The sequence below is a fragment of the Acanthochromis polyacanthus genome, chromosome 5, assembly GCF_021347895.1.
Source record: "Acanthochromis polyacanthus isolate Apoly-LR-REF ecotype Palm Island chromosome 5, KAUST_Apoly_ChrSc, whole genome shotgun sequence".
NCBI classification, from domain to species: domain Eukaryota; kingdom Metazoa; phylum Chordata; class Actinopteri; family Pomacentridae; genus Acanthochromis; species Acanthochromis polyacanthus.
In genome coordinates, this window is record NC_067117.1 from 44,943,822 (window position 1) to 44,963,314 (window position 19,493).

A 19,493-nucleotide genomic window follows, 5' to 3' on the forward strand; every position below is an offset into this window, starting at 1 on the left:
ACATCTGGTGGTATGTCAGCTTGCCTCAGTAACAGGCTGTGAGCCATGTGATTTAGAGGTGTGGGTTAGAATAAAAACCTGCCACCCACTAGACAGAAGTGAGTCTTTGAGAACCAAATCCAGAAGTCCAGGTGCCTTCTGGTGAACTTTACCCTGACTTTTTCGAAATCAAGATTTTATTCTTAAGTATACAGATTTTTCCCCCGTTTTTTGCTCAGTAAATATTAGTGTCCGTTTCATTGGACTTTTATTTTTGAAGAAGTACCATAGCGGAAGGCGGATTTGACGCCCGGGCGGCAGGAGGAGCGGCAGCGGCAGAGCTACCAGTGGCGGCGGCGGCAGCGGCAGCAGCAGTTCAGTCTGTCCCGCTGTAGTTCTCCTAAATTTCTGCTAACGGCCGGCAGCTCCGGTCGCTGCTCTTGTATGTAGCCGTGCCGTTGCTTGTCGCTTTCTGGCCGTTGACGGGAGCTCAGCTAGTCGCCGCCGGTGTGATGGAAGTGGACAAAATGGACGAAAACGACTGGAAGTACCACGGAGAGGGGAACAAGAGCCTGGTGGTCTCTCACGTACAGGTGAGTCAGCTAGCCTAGCGCGGAGCTAAACCCCAAGTTCTGCTGGAGCCGGAGGGGGGAGTGTGAGTTCAGCCCTGCCCGCCTCAGGCTCCACACTTTTCTGCCGTTAAATCAGCTTCGACACGGTGCCGCTGCCGGTTACAACTTCGTCGTAAATGTTTGGAAAGCGAGGAGTGAAATGTCATCTGCCAGGACTGTGTTTATCACTGTTAGCCCGTGTTGGCTAGCCTAGCCGGGTTAGCCAACCGCTAGATGCTCGAATGAGTCAAAGCAATGAAAAAAGATTATTTCAGGGAAACAGAGTCGCGTAAAATCCCCGCGATTATCAGAAATTAAGCGTAGATTCACGTCCGGTCAGAGTCATGTATTGACTTTGTAATTTTCGGACATAAATGACAGAAAGCTCCGGAGCTAACTTAGCCGCTAGCAGCTTCCCCTGATTCTCCACCCGGCAGCTGCTCAAGTACACACGGCCGCAGAAACACTTTAGTGGGCTGCTGGTTTGCTGAACATGAAGCCGGTGGGCTGAGTTCACTTCCACGCAAGTCGAGTGACCAGGGCTGGGTGATGCGTTTAGGGACGTACCCCCTCACACTGTTGGAAAAGCCTCATCCACGGGACCGGTTCGATCATGTTGTTGTTGAGCAATCTTTGATGTGTCATGAGGTCGTGAATCAATGCTGAGTGTCGAAACGAGCTGACGAGCTTCACTGGGATTTATAAAGTTAACAAAAAGAACAATAACGGGCTGTTTTGGAATGAGCAGCACTAGCTATTCAAGTTTTTGTCATGCAGTTTGAGAAATGACAGGGCTCACACCATACCTGAGGTTCAGTTTGGCTTTTTACAACTCATTCCTTAGAAAAAAATGTCAGAGCTGAGCTGAACTAAACACAGTCTAGACTCCAGAACGGGTCAAATGATGTTTCAAGGACCTCACCCAGTAAAATCAGTTTTTTTTCTCCACATATCTGTATGGTGTAAGCAAACATCTCTGCCTAGAAACTGCAGTTTTCCGATATGACAGTATTAAAAAAATGTTTTTTAGACAAACCATTTCTCTCTTTTTGTGTAGCGGGACGTTCAATGAGATAGATAGATGGATAGATAATTCATCCACTTGGCGAAATTCACATTCATAGTGGTTGAGAAAACAGCATAAAGTGCTTAAAATGCATAGAATGATGTGTTAAATGAGAGTACAGAATGCAACGAATAGCGTATTATGACGTACAAAAGGTGCCATGTGAAAATAGAAACCAATAATAACTAATTTGTTTATTGATTAATCTGTCGGGTGTCTTAGGAATTATTCAATTTATCGAAAACCAACATTTTTCCTCCAAAAAAGCAAAATAACCATTTCGTCTGAGGTGTTTTTAATGTGACAAACCGTATGTCATTGTACAATAATAGATGTAAAACTGTATATTTGAGCATAATGGCTCAACAGGAAATCGCTCTTAACAGATATAAAGTTCAGTCAGTACATTAAACATAAGTCATGTGGATGTTTTACAGCACAGAGCAGCTATATCAACTTTAATTGTTTTCTGACTTTGGTAGCAGCTTTAAATGCCTTTAATCCTCTGTAAAGACAGATAAATTCTTATTTTTAGTTCCTGTGTGTGCTGAGTTTGTCAGATGTTGTTCTGAAATCAGTTTTTCTGCTGTGTTACAACAGAAACAGAACTATGCAAATGAGAATGGCCTCACTGTGAATTTGACTATTAGAATCGCGTGAGCAGAGATGTAAAGTGCTTCCTGTGTTTTGCCGTCAAGTGCTTCTGCTGCTGCTGTGGTGTTCATAAAACTGTAAAAATTGCCTTTTTGCTCTGTGATAATCTGAAGCCTGAAATCTTTTACACTTTGACGTCTGTCTGAGTTGGACTTTGCGATTGGGATTGTGTCATGTAGAGCAGTTATAACGCGTTTACAACAATGTAGAGTTGCAGATATGTCATTTTAAAGCAGGATGTGATTGTTTTCATGGAAATAATAGCTCATAGATAGGTCATTTAGACGCAAAAACACACTTTCCCCTACATTTGTGCTTGTATTACAAACTGAACTGTGTCTGTAATAGGTCAGATTTGACTGAAGTTTAGTTTGTTGCTTCCAGTTATTTAGGACTATTTCCTCTAAGTTAATTTATTACCTGCGGCATCAGGCAGGAGCAGGATCCATATGAGCTTCTCCAAAGCAAGTGGAACAACAAAATAACTTTATTAATTACTCATAATTATGAATAAGCTTGAATGAACGGTCACACATACAGTCATAGTTTATCAGCTGTACTTAAGTCGTTCTTGAATGTGGGATTTAGATTTAGTCTTTAGCTCATTAGTGCATTATTATGAATCATGCGTCACTGAGTGTTTTGTCCACTTTTGTGTCTGAACGAAGCTGTGAATAACAGTAAAGTTATATAAAGGCATTCTATCTGAATGCTGTCAATTTAACAACTTGACGAAGCAAGTCAGATGCTCCCTAAACGCCTGAGATGTGGGCTGTCAATGGATGCTACAGTTCACAGATGCTCCCGAAATGCCTCAGGTATGACTATCAGCAGACAATAATATGGGAATTTACAGATGTTCCCTAAATGCTTCAGATTTGGACTATCATTAGACTTTACAATTTACAGATGTTCCCTAAGCACCTCAGATGCGACTATCAGCACACAAAAATTTGGTGATTTACAGATGTTCATTGAGTGCCTCAGATGTGGACTTTGGTTAGACGCTACAATTTACAGATGTTCCCTAAATGCTTTGGATGACGACTCTCAGTAGATGTTGCATTTACACATGCTCCCTAAACGCCTCAGATGCGACAATCAGCAGACCAAAATTTGGTAATTTACAGATGTTCCGTAAATGCCTCAGATGTGGACTGTTGTTGGATGCTACAATGTGCAGATGTTCCCTAAATGCTTCAGATGTGGACTCTTATTAGATGCTACAATGTACAGATGTTCCCTAAACGCTTCAGTTGTGGACTCTCAGTAGAAGCTACAATTTACACGTGTTCCCTAAACGCTTCAGATGAAGACTTTCTTTAGACACTACTATTTACACATGTTCCATAATCGCGTCAAATGTGCACTCTCATTAGATGCTGCAATTTATGTTCCCTACATGATTCAGATACGAATATCAGCAGACAAAAATTTGGTTATTTACGGATATTCGTTAAAGGGCTCAAATGTGAACTCTCTTTAGACATTGCAATGTACCAGTGCTCCCTAAACACCTCAGACGTGGACTGCTGTCATTGAACTGTAGAATTTACAGATGTTCCCTAAATTCGTCAAAAGTGGATTGTCATTAGACGCGACAACTTACAGGTTTTCCCGAAACCCCTCAGATATCGACTATCAGTAGACACTATAGTTTGCACATGTTCTCCGAATGCGTCAAATGTGGATGCACATTAGATACTACGATGTACAGATGTTCCCTAAACGCCTCAGTTGTGGACTCCCATTGAACTGTAGAGTTTATAGATGTTCCCTAAACGTGTTCCAGCAGTAATGTTATGTCTGAAAGGGGCTTCTGCCTCACTCCCCTCTTACATAATCAATCCTGTTGAGGGTCGGGTGGGAATGAAAACACACACTGGTCATTGTTAGTCAGCTTATGATGCTGAATGTCCCTGAACATGCAGTGGATTTGTCAGCACTTCATTTCTAATCTGGTTTCTTGAACTTCACGGAAATAAGAAGAAGTCTGGTTTCTGTATTTAGGCTAACTGGAGGAAACCGGTTTCCTCGGCTGAATTTGTCGCTCAGTTTTCCGTGTAATCGGGTTTATAATCTGTTTTCTGTCAACATGTTGGACAAAGAGCTCAGACAGGGAACGTCTCACTGTGACTCCAAAGTAACAGGATTAAACAGGAGTTCTTACTAATACTGAAACTGATAGTACATCACCTATCAAAGGCCAGTTTAGGTGGTTTCTACGTGATCGATCTTTAACCCTTTCAGCAGTTTATGGGCGATTCTCGGCTCCTGTCACGTTTTTTTAATTCACTGTGGGTTAATTTTTCACTGCAATATAACAGCACAACCGGAGAGAAAACTCTGAAATGTTTCACAAAATGTTAAATATCTTTGATTATTTAACTTTAAAATAAGACAAAACAAAATCAACACGTTCCCCAGTGCTCACACGAGTTATAAAAACTAGAAGAAAAGTATAGACGTTTTAACTATTTACATCTTTATTGTGTTTTCATACTAGTCTCCTCTCCTCTTTGCGTAAACACTGCCTGCAGTTCGGCCGAAACAAACCTGAATTTTTGTTGTATGACTGTTGGTTGCGACTGATGACTTTTGGGTTGTGCAGATGAGCTCAGAATCTAGTTGGAGCGTGTGGTTTATACTTAGGTTGTATGTGTGACTTTAAGGGAGTGGCGAAGTTTTAAACTTAGATTTCAGTTATTTTCTGGTGGAACGACACGTCACGGATGAGCTGTTCGAGGACTATGGTAAGGAGAAAAGAAGAATATCCGATGATTCAGTTTTTACAGTTTCTGGTCGTGAAAAATGGTGAGTTTTTAGGGATAAGAGGATGAAAGAACGATTGCCTTTTTTACTGCAGCATCTATGTAAAAACAACATCACCAATGGACTTAAAATAATCCCAAATGTTCCCTGAATGCCTCGTTGTGGACTCTAATTAGACACTACAATTTGCAGATGTTCCCTAAATGCTTTAGAGGCGGATTCTCATTAAACGTTACAATTTACAGATGTTCCCCAAACGCCTCAGATGCAGACTGTAGTTAGAAGTTATAATTTACAGATGTTCCCTAAACGCCTCAGATATGGACTCTCCTGCAGAAATCAGTGGACTTTGAAGATCTGATTTCAGAGTTTCTATGTTTAAATGTGGATCTCAGCAGGTTATTAATGCAGTAAATGCTGTTGTGTAATCTGATTTTGCTGAATAATATGTTTGTTGTTGACTGCAGCTAAAATCTTCTGATATGTGTTATGTGAATGTTGTCTCTGCTGTTCTTCACTTACAGCCTGGGGCCAAACCAGTTCTTATTGCTGTTTATTGGAATAGTTTCTGTGCATTATTGTGCCTGAATGTTCTTTAGGCGGAGGCACTGGTCTGAACTCGCATTCAGACGGAAATGTTTGGAGCTTACCGTTCTTTGTTAGCTTTGATAGTCTGACACACCCCAGGTTTTGTAGCCGGTGTTCCTGTTGCACTGTGGAAGAACTTCATCCAGACTGCCTCAGGGTTCCGCTGGAGATGTTCCTAACTGAGCTTCTCTTCTGTCCTCGCAGCTTTCCAGAGTTCTACGCCTCCTCAAGTATCCAGCAGAGGACTCTGAAAACCCGCCACAGGTAAGTATCGATGTCCGGAGCCGAGTAAATACAAACTGATGCAGGTTATATCACATGTAATGGGAAGGTTTGCATCTCATTGGTTAGATTTTAAATGTAGTAACGTGTGCAATCTTTCTTTTTTAAAACTTATTTGAACACAACCTGCAGTTCAGCTGGAAACTCTAAGTTTTTGCCAAGTGACTCTTTTCATAGTTAAACCACTAAAGCCTTCTTGGTTGCACCGAGGAGCCTCAAAAATTGACGATTTTTAAAAAAATCTAATCATATATATAGATGTTCCCTAAATACCTCAGATGCGACTATCAGCAGACAAAATTTAGGAATTTACAGGTGTTCCCTAAATGCCTCAGATGTGGGCTCTCATTAGATGCTACAATTTAGAAATCTGAGGAAGAAATCTGACATTCTGATGGTTTACTTAACTCTTGTCGCTACACCTGAACAGCTGTAACTACTTTTATTTCGGGGTTGACACAGCCCAACATTGCCGACTACTAAAGAGAACCAGGTTTCTTATTTCCATGAAATTTGAGCAACCAGATGACACAAGGAATTCAGTACATCAGAGCAGACAAATCCACAGCACGATTCAAAGATTTGTGCATTAATTACAGTTGGCCGACAACACAGGATGCTAATTATGATTAATAACGCGTAATTACTGTGCCTTCATCGGAGCGTAAAATATGTAAACAGCAGCTTTATGTGGCTCTTGAAGGCCCAGGTGTTTAGTAAATAACCCTCAGCTCTCACCCAGGCTGATAGATCCATAACTGGCCTGTGAGTTCACCTCTAGTTGGTATCTGATTATCATTAGCAGCAGCAGCTTTTACATGCAGATAAATCCAGAGTTTACATCCCGGTCAGATAATCGACGTCCCTGATCTAGATGCAAACCAAAGTGAAGCTTCGCCTGAAGCCAAAGATGCAGATATCCTGTCAGCAGCTATCACTCTGAGGATGGTTTAATACCACAGCAGCTGAATCTGACTTCTCCTTGGTGCAGTTCAAATATTATATGTCAACACAGAAGGAGGAAAAAAGTCAGTTTGCTTTAGTTCTGAGCTGTTGGAGGTCCTCATGTGCAAACCAGTATTACCTGCTTTGTTCCAGGCTTGTGGCGTATCTGTTCATTCATGCCTTCCTTACTTTACTACGGGGTTTTGCGACATATTCATGTGTTTGTGTAAGAAATAAAAGCAAAGACTGAGCTGCTGCCAGTAGATATGATTCCTCCTGGTGTCACTTGTTTCCTCGGTGGATAAAAGCAGCATTGTTCTAAAGTATAAATAAGTTACGTAAACACAGATCCACCTTTTTAACTCGTCCTCATTTACCTTAACTGTCAATAACCTTCTACACCAAATTATAAAGCCAACTACAGATGCGGTTTTTACTCTAAAAGTTTGGTGTAGCCTCACCTATAAATCCAAACCCTCTGAACTGGAAAATATAGCAAAATTACACCATTTGTCAGAGTGAGAAGCTGTAAAAACAAGTAGAGTTGTCAGATTTTCAACTTGGTGAAGGTTCTAGAACCTTAATCCTGTGTGACTTTCAGTTTCATTTAGGGCTGGGTATCGATCTAAAAGTTTCAATACCAATACCGTCACTTCAATACCGGTTCCTAAACGATACTTTTTTCGTTACCAGTTTTACAATATATACTCTGACAGAATGAAAATTGCATTACACATTACTTTTCACATCTTGAGTTTAATTTTCCAGTGATTTCCAGTGCAAAAGAACATTTGCAAGCAATGTACAGTTCAGTACATACTGAGCCACTTTCGCCCCCGGACCCTTCCTGGCCGACCCGGAGCCGGTTGGAGCGCACCGCCGTGGAGGAAATGCGCCTGGTGGGGGACGGCCCACACCCGGAGAGAGGTCCCGCGAGGGGATCCTCCCGCACCGAGCGGCCGCCTCTGGCCCGCCGAGTTGAATCCCCCGGGCGGACTGCGCGGACCCCACCCGTTTACCTCTTAACGGTTTCACGCCCTCTTGAACTCTCTCTTCAAAGTTGTTTTTAACTTTCTCTTAAGGTACTTGTCGACTATCGGTCTCGTGCCGGTATTTAGCCTTAGATGGAGTTTACCACCCGCTTTGGCATATACTGCACCGCGCACTATTGGCGTCCATTTTACAAAAGTAGAGCCACGTTTTAGACCTCAGAGGCATCTTTTCCCACTTCGACGACACGCTGCACAACTGCAGTAAAGTCAATGTACCTAACGTGAAACCTGTCTGTGAATGGGCAGCATGTTTTTTTCCGGCTTGCCGCAATCACGTGTACTGTTACAGCCAATCACAGGTTTGCTTTATCATAATCACGTGATAAGCACCGGAACAGGGAATCGAAAGACGAGGCTTATTTTGATACTCATTACTACCGAAACATTTCGGTCGGTGCCATTAAAGAACCGAAGTTCGGTACTCAGCCCTAGTTTCGTCTGGGAAAAACTACCAAATCTAAGCTTAAAATCCTGATATTTAATCAAAAATCACTTTAATCTACGAGTCTCAGTAACCGGATTCTGTCAAAATCAAAAAATGGCTAAGAAGCTTTTACTGATTTATCTGATAATTGGGTGTTTTTGACTGCAGGTTGTGTTTCCACCAAGCAGAGAGGAAACAAATGAGAGAGATTGGTAATTAAATAAATGCAGCACGGTTCAGAAACAGTGAACAGAGGACCAGGTTGTTGAAAGACACATTTAGCACGGTGAAACGTCTTTCTACAGCTGATGAGCAGAGTAGAGAGGAAGAGTTTATAGAGGATGTAAACATGTAAACATTTAAATATCTATAACATGTGGAGCCTCCATTGTTTACAACCGCGAGCCTCCAAATTGGACTAAAAATGTCCAAAAAATTGTCATTTTGGAAATGTCTCAAGTCAGATGGAGAGTTATCATGTTATTTAAGACAAATTCATGAGTTAATTTGGACACTTTTAAGTTATTTTGGACAGATTTTGGGTCATTTTAGATATATTTGAAGGAATTCTGGAAATTTTACGGGACTTTGGATGAATAATTGTGGTCAGTTTTGGACTGTGAGGAAAATCAAACCTGCTGATCAATACAATAAATGCAGCATGGCTCTAAAACGGTGAACAGAGGAGCGAGTTGTTGGAGATACATTCAGCATGGTGAAACATCTTTCTGCAAGGGATTAGCGGAGACTCAAAAAGGGACTAAATATTGTCCAAAATGACTCAAAGATGTTCATTCTGAACAAGTTGCAAATAATTTTGGACAGTTTGGGGGTACTTTGGGCAAGTTTCCAGTTATTTTAGACGAGGTATGAGTAATTCTTTTTGATTATTTAATGTTACTTGTGAAACCTTTGAAATTGACAACATTAGACTGAGAGGAACATAAAACCTACTGCATCAATATAATAAATGCAGCATGGCTCAGAAACAGTGAACAGAGGAGTAAGTTGGTGGAAGATAAACGTTGAACAGCTCAGGTTCAGCTGTTTTTCGTGGGTGTAGAAAAGAAAACGTCTCTCGTCTTAATCCTTTTTTAAAAAGCTCTGAGCGTTCAGGTGTTTGTCCAACATCTGTCGGTAAACATCAGACCTGTTTGAGTCCCTGTTAAACTTTACGACACTCTTCAGTCTCTGTAAACTCAGAAAAGACAAATAACACTTTGTTTTGTCTTTTTTTTTGTCCTCCAGACTGCAGAACAGGCCTTCAGGCAGATCCAGAACATCGTGGACTTCAGCTCCAACGTCATGAGCAGCCTGCTGGGGGAGAAGTTCATCCACAGCGGGGTCAGTTTACATTTCTTATCTCATCTTAAATTAAGGAGTAAACACCAAGAGGGCCCTGCAGATTTAATCTGACACTCATTTAAAGAGTAAAAACTGATGGTTTTGCTCTTGATCGTACCAATCTGGAGCCTTAATTACCCAGAATGCAACAGAGCTGCTCCTGTTTGTGGTCGTGACACCAATCGGATGTCTAATTAGATCATTTATCCTCCCTCTGGTTTCAGGCAGCGTTTGTTATATTTGCGTTTTCTGTGAACACATTCAGCTGAAACTCTAATCTAGTTACAACCATTAAGTCGAGTCACACATTTCAGACATTTTTGAAAACCAGAATTTCCATTGTGGCGTAAGTTCCGACGGCTTCACTGCAGTTCGCCAAAACAAATACGAGTGTTAGTTACAGTTCAGTGAAGGATGCAGAACAATAGAGGGTTGTTGTGTGAGTTTTGTTTAAACTCAGCGACTTTAATGCAGACTTAGATCAATCAAATATCTTTCTGGTGACTATGAGCCCTAATCCAAAACTAGTGCAATAAACTGAGTGTGATTGTTAAAAATGAGAAACTTTCTCAGATTTAAAGTAAATATGAGTCTCTTCTGGAAACACCAAATCCTTTCAGAGCTGCGTAATGAACCGGAAAACAGAAAAGACAGATAACAGAGAGCTCCAGTGTTGGTGTCTGGAGGGTTTTTAGCACATGAACAACGTTTCCGTGGTCACATGATGGTGACTAATTTTAGACTGAACATCTGAATTTATCTGCTGCTTCTGGAGCTGAGAAATCACACAGTAGTCAATAAAATACATTAAATCAGTGTTTGGTGACAGAATCCTCAATGTGATTGTTAAATTCTGTGGAATAGTAGTCGATAATTGTTAAATTAATTGACAAAAATTGAATTGGCAGAATTTTTAAATGACAAAACAAGACATTTGTCATCTTTTAGAAACACTCCTCTTCATTTTTCACCATTTTCTGACATTTTATAGATCAAAAACAAACCATTTCACCTAGAAAATAACTGACAGATTAACAGTCAGTGAAAATAATCATTAGTTACTATTTAGTCGACCTGTAGTTGGACTTTTGTTGTTTGTTTGTGGTGTGATGTGTTTTTTTAGTGTGAATTCAAGAAAACTACTTAAATCTGTATATTTGGGCCTTTATAGGGCAATAATAATCATTATTTCCATCCTAAAGCCAAAGATGACGTCTTTAATCAGACTTCTGTTGTTGGACCTCCAGTTAACTATCTAAAGCTGCAACAACTAGTTGACTGAGTGTCGACTAATAAATTAACCGCCAATTTTTTTGACAATTGATGATTCATTTTGAGTAATATTTTAAGAAAAACTGTCTAATTCTTGTGATTGCAGCTGAAAAATGTGAATATTTTCTGGTTTCTGTCCTCTGTGACAGAAAACTGAACATCTTTGGATAGAACAAGACATTTGTCATTTTTTTTAGAAACGCTCATCTTCATTTGTCACCATTTTCTGACTATTTAGAGACCAAACTACTGATTGATTCATCCAGAAAATACTTGACAAGATTAACAGTCAGTGAAAATAATCTTTAGTTACAGTTCATTCCACCTCTAGTTGGACTTTTGTTGTAGTTTGTTTGTGGTGTGATGTGTATTTTAGTGTTAATTCAAGAGAAACTACTTAAATCCATATTATTGGGCACCAGTAATCATTATTTCCATCTTAAAGTCAAAGATGACGTCTTTAATCAGACTTCTGCTGTTGGACCTCCAGTTAACTATCTAAAGCTGCAATGATTAGTTGATTGGGTGTCAACTAATGAATTAACCGCCAACTTTTTTGACAATTGATGATTCAGTTTGAGTAATATTTTAAGAAAAACTGTTTAAATTGCTTCGTAAATGTGAATATTTTCTGGTTTCTTTCCTTCTCTGTGATACTAAACTGAACATCTTTGGACAGAACAAGACATTTGTCGTCTTTGAGGAACACTGATGGACATTTTTAACCATTTATAGACCAAACTACTGATCGATCCAGAAAATACTTGGCAAGATAATTCAGCAGTGGAAAACAGTTGTTAATTGCTGCCCTAATTAAACCCAGCTGAACACAAGATGTTCACAAACCAAACTAACTTCGTTTTCTCTACAGGAAGTGGTTAAACTGCCTCTGGAGTTTGTGCGACAACTTTCAATCAAAGTTCAACATCAAAGACCAGGTAAGAATGAAACATTCGCCAATTATTTCCCTTCATTCTTCTGGAACATCTTAGTGCAAAACATGGAAATACAGCTCACAAGCATCTGTCTGAAGGGAACAACATCAGCCTGGGAATATTTAGCATGTTTGTAATCAGATGTTTCAAGACTAAAGAGTTTTATTCCAGTCAGTGTCGACAGATACGGATAGGTCAAGGTGGGAAAAGAATTTTACTTTTTATTACTTATCAAAGTACAATAATTTTCATTTTGCCACGTTAGCTAAAGCCCCACACAAGTAAATATGTTTGCACATAAAAAAATAAGTAAGGATAAATGAATAATCACATGTTCATACAGTGGATATAAAAAGTCTACACACTCCTGTTCAAATGCCAGGTTTTTGTCATGTAAAAAAATGATACAAAGATAAATAATTTCACGACTTTTTCCACCTTTAATGTGACCTATACCCTGTACAACACAATTGAAAAACAAACTGAAACCTTTAAAAGGGAAAAATAAAAAACTTAAAATAGCCTTTTTGTGTAAATATGTGCACCCTTAAACTAGTACCTCTGCAGCACCTCTGGCTTTTATTACAGCTCTCAGTCTTTGTGGGTAGGAGTCTTTCAGTGTGGCACGTCTTGATGTGGCAATATTCGTCCACTCTTCTTTGCAAAACCGCTCCAAATCTGACATATTGCGAGGGCATCTCCTGTGCACAGCCCTCTTCAGATCACCCCACAGATGTTCGATCAGATTCAGGCACACATGCGCAACCTCATTATCTCAGTTGTTTATTTTTACTTCACCTCCCTGAAAGGTTTTAGTTTGTTTTTCAGTTGTGTTGTACAGGGTATAGGTCACATTAAAGGTGGAAAAACTTGTGAAATTATTTATCTTGTTGTCATTTTTTTTACAACACAAAAACTTGGTATTTTAACTAGGGCTGGACCCGAATATCCGGATATTCGTTCGCTACGGCACTATCCGGATATTAATTCGGTATCCGAATATTCGCCCCCCCAAAGTGATGACGTCTTTGAAAAGGCTTCCTTTTTTGGACCACTGGTGAAATATTCTCATACAACTGTTTTTTTTTGTTTGTTTTTTTTGTTGTTGCTGTGAACATGTGGATCCTGAATGTCAACAAACTCTGTGTCTTTAAATGGAGTAAAAAACAAACAAACACAGACTTCTCTTGTAGATCAAAATTAGAGCCATATAAGTTTTATTTTTTAAACTAGCAGCAGAAAAACTTTAAATACATAAATGTTAATGTCTGCGTCCATTCTGTAGCTCGTCAGAAAGCACTTTTACTGATCGTTTTTGTTAAAATAAAGATTTTCGGGTTTGTTTATGAACTATAAACGTTCTGTTTTTGTGTTTTCCAGCCTGGAGATGTGACAAAGTGATGGACATCTACAGCGGCTGTGCTCTCTGTCTGCCAAACCTGACGTCTCCAGGCCTCCACCAGCAAACACACACTCCACCGCTCTGCATCGAGATCAAGGTACGTACACACACACACACACACACACACACACACACACACACACACTGAGCCGTGGTTCTCCTTTTAAGGCTAAACTTGTCTTTTTCCCAGTGGAAGTGCCGACGTTGTTCTAGTAAAAGACTGGAGAACATTTAACCCTAATAAGGAAATACATCCAAAACAACAAAACGTTAAATTTAGTTTGGCTTGTTGTCGTTATTTTAAATGTAAAAGCAGTAATTTTAGTGTGAGTTCATTAATAAACCAGACGCTCTTCTTAAAGCAGTTTTCAAACAGAATCTCTTCAAAATCTTGTCGGAAAAATGGAAATATATTCACAGAAAAATCTCAGAAAATTTCCATTTATTGTTTAAATATTTAAAGTTAATCTCTAATCATTCTCAGATAAATATAAATGAAATTACCCAGAAAAATCTTTACTGCTGCTCTAAAAAGCCCAGTGAAATAATCCAAAAATGGGAACATAACCTCAGAAAAATAAAAATGAAGTAATCAAAATTTGGTAATTAAATTAACTAAAAAAAATCTCTGCAGATTTTTATTGATATATTTAAAAAATAATCTAAAACCTTAATTAAATGATCTGAAAACCTCAGCATGTTTTTGTAAATATAATCACAGAAAAGTTTCTGAAAAATAATAATGACATATCCAAAAAAAGTGTCTGAAAATCTCAGAAAACCCTTCTGGAAAAATAGAAATGCTGTCTCAAAAATATTATTGAAATATCCAAAAAAAACATTTAAGAAACTATCTTCAAAAATAAAGTATAAATAAAGATATATTTTCAGAAAATATTATCGATATATGCCCAAAAAAAACTTCACTTATTTCTTCATCTAACGGCTTTGAAAAATATATAATATATACATATTCACTGAAGATTCTCATAAAAGTATTAATGAAATATCCAGACCAAATCTCAATTAAACTCCAAAAAAACACACAGCAAACTCTTCATAAAATGTCTGGAAAAATAGGAATACTATCACAGAAAAGAATCACAAAAATATTATTGGCATACCCCCAAAAACTATAATAAACTGTCTTCAAAATGCTTGGAAAATAGACTTATATTTTAGGAAAATATTTATGAAATATTCCCAAAAATATCTTAATTTATTGAAAATATATTATACACATTAAATATAGATGTTCTCTGAAGGATTTCACGAAAATATTCATGAAATATCCTGAACAAATCTCAATTTAACTATCGAAAAATATCTCGTCAAAACCCTAATAAGGCGGCTTTAAAAAAATAGAATATTACCCTCAATATTTACACAAAAACTGAATTTCTCAATGACTTGATTAAATGAAGCAGAAAGATAAAACTGGACAAAGTTCCGGCTGTAAGTTTGCTGAAGAATAAAGGATTCAAGAGTTCTGTTCAGGATTAATAAAGTATTTTTTCTTAAAAATTGTGTTAAAATCAGACAAAAGGCCTCTCATTCATGTAGATGTCGACTCTGTTCACATAAAAACAGTAAAGAACCGATGCTCTGCGGCTCTTTTCTGAATCTTTTCTCGGCTCTATCGTGACAGACGGACCTAAAATAACAAACCACATGACTGACTGTTCCTCTGCTTCGTTTCCAGCCTAAATGTGGCTTCTTGCCGTCCCCCAAACACGTCAGCAAAGACATCAAGACCAAAGTGTGTCGCTTCTGCATGCACCAACACTACAAGGTAAGCTCAAACAGGAAGTACACAGGACTACTGCAGTACTGGTACTGAGCAGCGTGCACTGATGCTGGTCTGGACTCATCCAGGCATGTGGACCGTGTGCTTCATTACAACGCAGAGTTTAGAGGTTTACAGTCAAATCAGCAGGACGAGTGACAGCAGAGGGAAAAAAACAAACAAAATGTATATATAGCTTTTTTGAAAGGTTTTTTCTTTTCCTCCAGCATTTAGATAAAGAAATCAATTAGATTTTTTAGAATATTTATTAATATAAATTACATTAAATTAATATTTTCAATTTATATATATATATATATATATATATGAAATTTGAATATATATCATTTTATTCTTTTATTTCTTTTCTGTCCCTTCAGCATTTACATGAAGAAATGTATGTTTTTTTTAAAAAATATTATTAATATAAAGAAAACTTTAATGAACTATCTTCAAAAATGTCTACATATATATAAGATACCGATATAAGAACAGGTATATTTTTAGAAAATATTAGTGAAATATTAGTGTTTGTAAAAATGTTATCCATCCATCCATCATCCATCCATCCATCATCCATCCATCCATCCATCTATCCATCATCCATCCATCCATCTATCCATCATCATCCATCTATCCATCCATCCATCTATCCATCATCCATCCATCTATCCATCATCCATCCATCTATCCATCATCCATCCATCTATCCATCATCCATCCATCCATCCATCCATCTATCCATCCATCCATCCATCCATCCATCATCCATCCATCTATCCATCCATCCATCCATCCATCCATCATCCATCCATCTATCCATCCATCATCCATCTATCCATCATCCATCCATCCATCCATCCATCCATCTATCCATCCATCCATCCATCCATCTATCCTCCATCCATCCATCTATCCATCATCCATCCATCTATCCATCCATCATCCATCCATCCATCCATCCATCCATCTATCCATCCATCATCCATCCATCCATCCATCCATCTATCCATCATCCATCCATCTGTCCATCATCCATCCATCCATCCATCCATCCATCATCCATCCATCCATCCATTTTTTCCTTAAGCATTTAGATAAACAAATCTATTAGATTTTTGTTTAGAATATTTCGTGAATATTTTGTAATTATATTTACCTCCGCCAAGGAGGTTATGTGACACCCGACATTTGTTTGTGTGTCTGTCTGTCTGTCTGTCTGTTAGCAAGATTACTCAAAAACGCCTGGGCAGATTCAGATGAATTTTTGAGGGGATGTAGACTATGGTAAGAGGAAGAGCTGATGTAATTTTGGTGGCAATCCGGAAAGGATCCTGGATTCTGGATCACTTTGAATTTTTAGTATGTTTCAGTATGTGGTCCAAAATATGACAAAAAACATCATAGGTTAGGATGTCGTCCAACAAATTGGAGCGAGGTGTCCAGATAGCTCAACTGGTTAAGAAGGTGATTCATAAACAGAACTGTGTCAGAGATGCAGGTTTGATTCCAGCTCATGATCCTTTACTGCGTGGGTTTCCTGTTTTCCTCTCTGTCCTTGGCAGAGGTCTGCGCTCTGAGTGCTTTTCTAGTTTATAATTTATTCCTTTTTTTCCCCCTTTTTTATTTTATTTTCCTTGAGCATTTACATGAAGAAATGAATTATGTTTTTTAAAGATATTATTGATTAATATAAAAAACGCTAAGAAACTATTTTCAAAAATGCTTAAAAAAAAAAAAAAATATATATATATATATATATATATTTTATAGAAAGAGGAAGACGGAGAGAGGCACTTTTATCTGTAATGAGAGCTTTTGTGCTCGTCGTTATTCTCAGATTAATGTGATCTGAAACCTTTATTTAATCACAGAGAACAAAACAATCAAGAACAAGGATCTCATTCATTCCCTGCAAATACAGAATAAAAACTACGATCCACATTTAAAAAGGGCAGACAAAACCGGGAAAACAGGAGCGTTTGTTGCACAAAACGAAAAAAGAGAAGCTTCAAAAATTGCACAACTTCAGGGAACTTACTCCACCCAGCAGTCTTTTTTAGCTCATGAGTGGAATATTCACAGTTATGCAGCCCTCTGCTCAGTTTTAGCAGTTTCACGAAATGAAAATTGTTCAGAAAGTCTCTCAGTAGAAGCAACAGAACAAGAGGAAAAGTTTGTGACGTTTTATTTCATGTCCCAGGTGCCAACCGGGAAGTGGGAAGAGACGCAGCCTGTACTGTCCTCTGGATCTGTTCTCAGGGTGAGCTCACGATGGATTCCACAAAAACATGACGATTTAGAAAAGCAAAAGCGCTGCAAAACCAGAAACAGGCAGTAGAAGAGCACTTTACACATCATAGTGTTAATTATAAGGTTTTTAGTCTGTTTAGGAGATTTAAACTGTTTATTTTCATGTTTTTTCTTTATTTATAGACTTTAAAAAAAAAAAAAACGAGGCCAATTTTATAGACGCGTTAAAGCAGGACACTTAAAAAGAGATTAATATAAAAACAACAAGATAGAAGATGGAAAATATGGAGTAATATAAATGATACAATAAAATTAAAGCAGCATGACCTAAATATTGAAAGTATGCAGCACATTGAGCTGAGGTGTTTTCAACTGAGGAATAATAATAAATTACCCATTTAGGTTTAAATGTTAAGGTGAAGACTCCACAACATTAAATTAATAGAAAATTTCCTCAAAAATCGAGTTAAATTTAGTCTAAAACACATTTTAAATCACAGTGCTGTACAGTTAGGAGACAAATCTAAAATTAAAAAACACGATAAAATAATGACAGACAAAACATACAACATGAAGAAGAATGAAGTCGATGCTTTTACTGGTTTGAAGAAAGTTTGTCTTAATGTTGCTGCAACCGACTTTCATTGTCGGTTATTCGGTTGTTTCTCTATCAGCCGATTAAAAAGACGTACATTGTCTTTTAAGACGCAGCAATGGTTTTTTTTTACCCATATTGTAGCATTTTTAAAGATAAAACAACAACAAATAATTCATAAATAATGAAAGTAATCATCACTCGTTGGCCTGAAAAGCCAAAAATAATAGACTTTACAGCAGCTTAATTAAAGAAATCAGCATTCAAAGGGAGAAAAAGACAAACTAGAATTTGTAAATGATCAAGTTTGCATTTTTTTTTTCATTAAAGTTAAGTTTGTTAAAGGTGCAGACAGTTTAGACCAGATTTTGTACTAAAAACAAAAAAGAAATAGCTCCTGGAAATGACAGAAAATTGGAAAAACTGGACTAGCTGTCAATAAAAGGAAGTTGTTTTTCCAGATATTGCTCAGAAAAAGAAGTTCCAGAACACGATAATAAATAAATATAAACGAAGGAAGTAAAACTGGAGTGATGAAGGATGAGGAAGTGAAGTCATAAAAAGTAAATATTAAACATGTTGCTGCTCTGATCCACAGCTCGTTGATTGATTATTACGCCCAGACTTCAGACGTCTAAAATTACCGAAAGTGTCCTTTAAATAAGCGATCATAATTCTGTTTCTGTGAGTTTTTTTTGTCTCCAAGCTGCAGCTGATGTTGAATCTGCTTCCTGTTGTTCAGGAACAGACAGAGAATGCACTTTGCCATCAGACACCTGATAGAAGAACCTCAGAACAACTTCAAAATATTCAAGGTGAGACATCATTTCAACCTTTATTTTTCAGTTTTTTGGTCATTTTCCCCTCTGAAAGTTTCACGTCGGTCGATAGAATGCAAGAATAAGAGTTGTTGGTTGGAGTTTTTGTTCCAAAGAGATGATTTTAATAAGAAATTACAGTGGAAGAGATTCATAAAAAACCAAGTTCTATGGAAACGAAATGGAGATTGTGATACTACAACTCAGTGTGATCCTGATAGTACTTATTTTTATCTGCTTCTGAGAAAAAAACAACAAAATCAGAAGTGAGTTTAACACAGTTTATCTATTTCTCAGGAAGAACTGGAGGTGAAAGTTTAATTGTGATGAAAAAATGACATAAAACTGTCCAGAATGACTGTAAATCCGTCCTAAAGGTGTTATAAATGAAGCAAGATTACCAAAAAGGGACCACAATTGATGGAAATTTGTATTGGAAACTTATCCAAACTGCCTTGAAACCTTTACAAAATGACAAAAACTTGCCCAAAATGACTCAAACTGAGTCCAAAATGACTAAAAAATTGTCCAAAATGCCTTGAAATGTTTCCAAAATTACTCAAAAACTGTCCAAAATAATTCAAGGCCTGCCTTAAATAAGGTAAAATGAACCAAAACAACCAAAAAATGTCAAAAATTACGTCAAAATTGTCCACATTTTTAAAAAAAAGATCTGACCAACCTCAAACATATCTACCCAGTCAATATTAAGACC

The 19,493-nt window shown here is 37.8% G+C and overlaps 1 protein-coding gene across 1 annotated transcript; it reads left to right on the forward strand.

Annotated features, from left to right (window-relative positions):
• Positions 1-286: 286 nt before the first annotated feature.
• On the forward strand, positions 287-15,281 carry LOC127534233 (inositol-pentakisphosphate 2-kinase-like). The gene is made up of 6 exons (XM_051948831.1): positions 287-572; positions 5,875-5,934; positions 9,622-9,717; positions 11,861-11,927; positions 13,305-13,423; positions 15,029-15,281. Exons 1-6 carry the CDS (start codon positions 492-494, stop codon positions 15,164-15,166), a joined length of 561 nt encoding a protein of 186 aa, XP_051804791.1. The 5' UTR covers positions 287-491; the 3' UTR covers positions 15,167-15,281.
• The last annotated feature ends 4,212 nt before the right edge of the window (positions 15,282-19,493 follow it).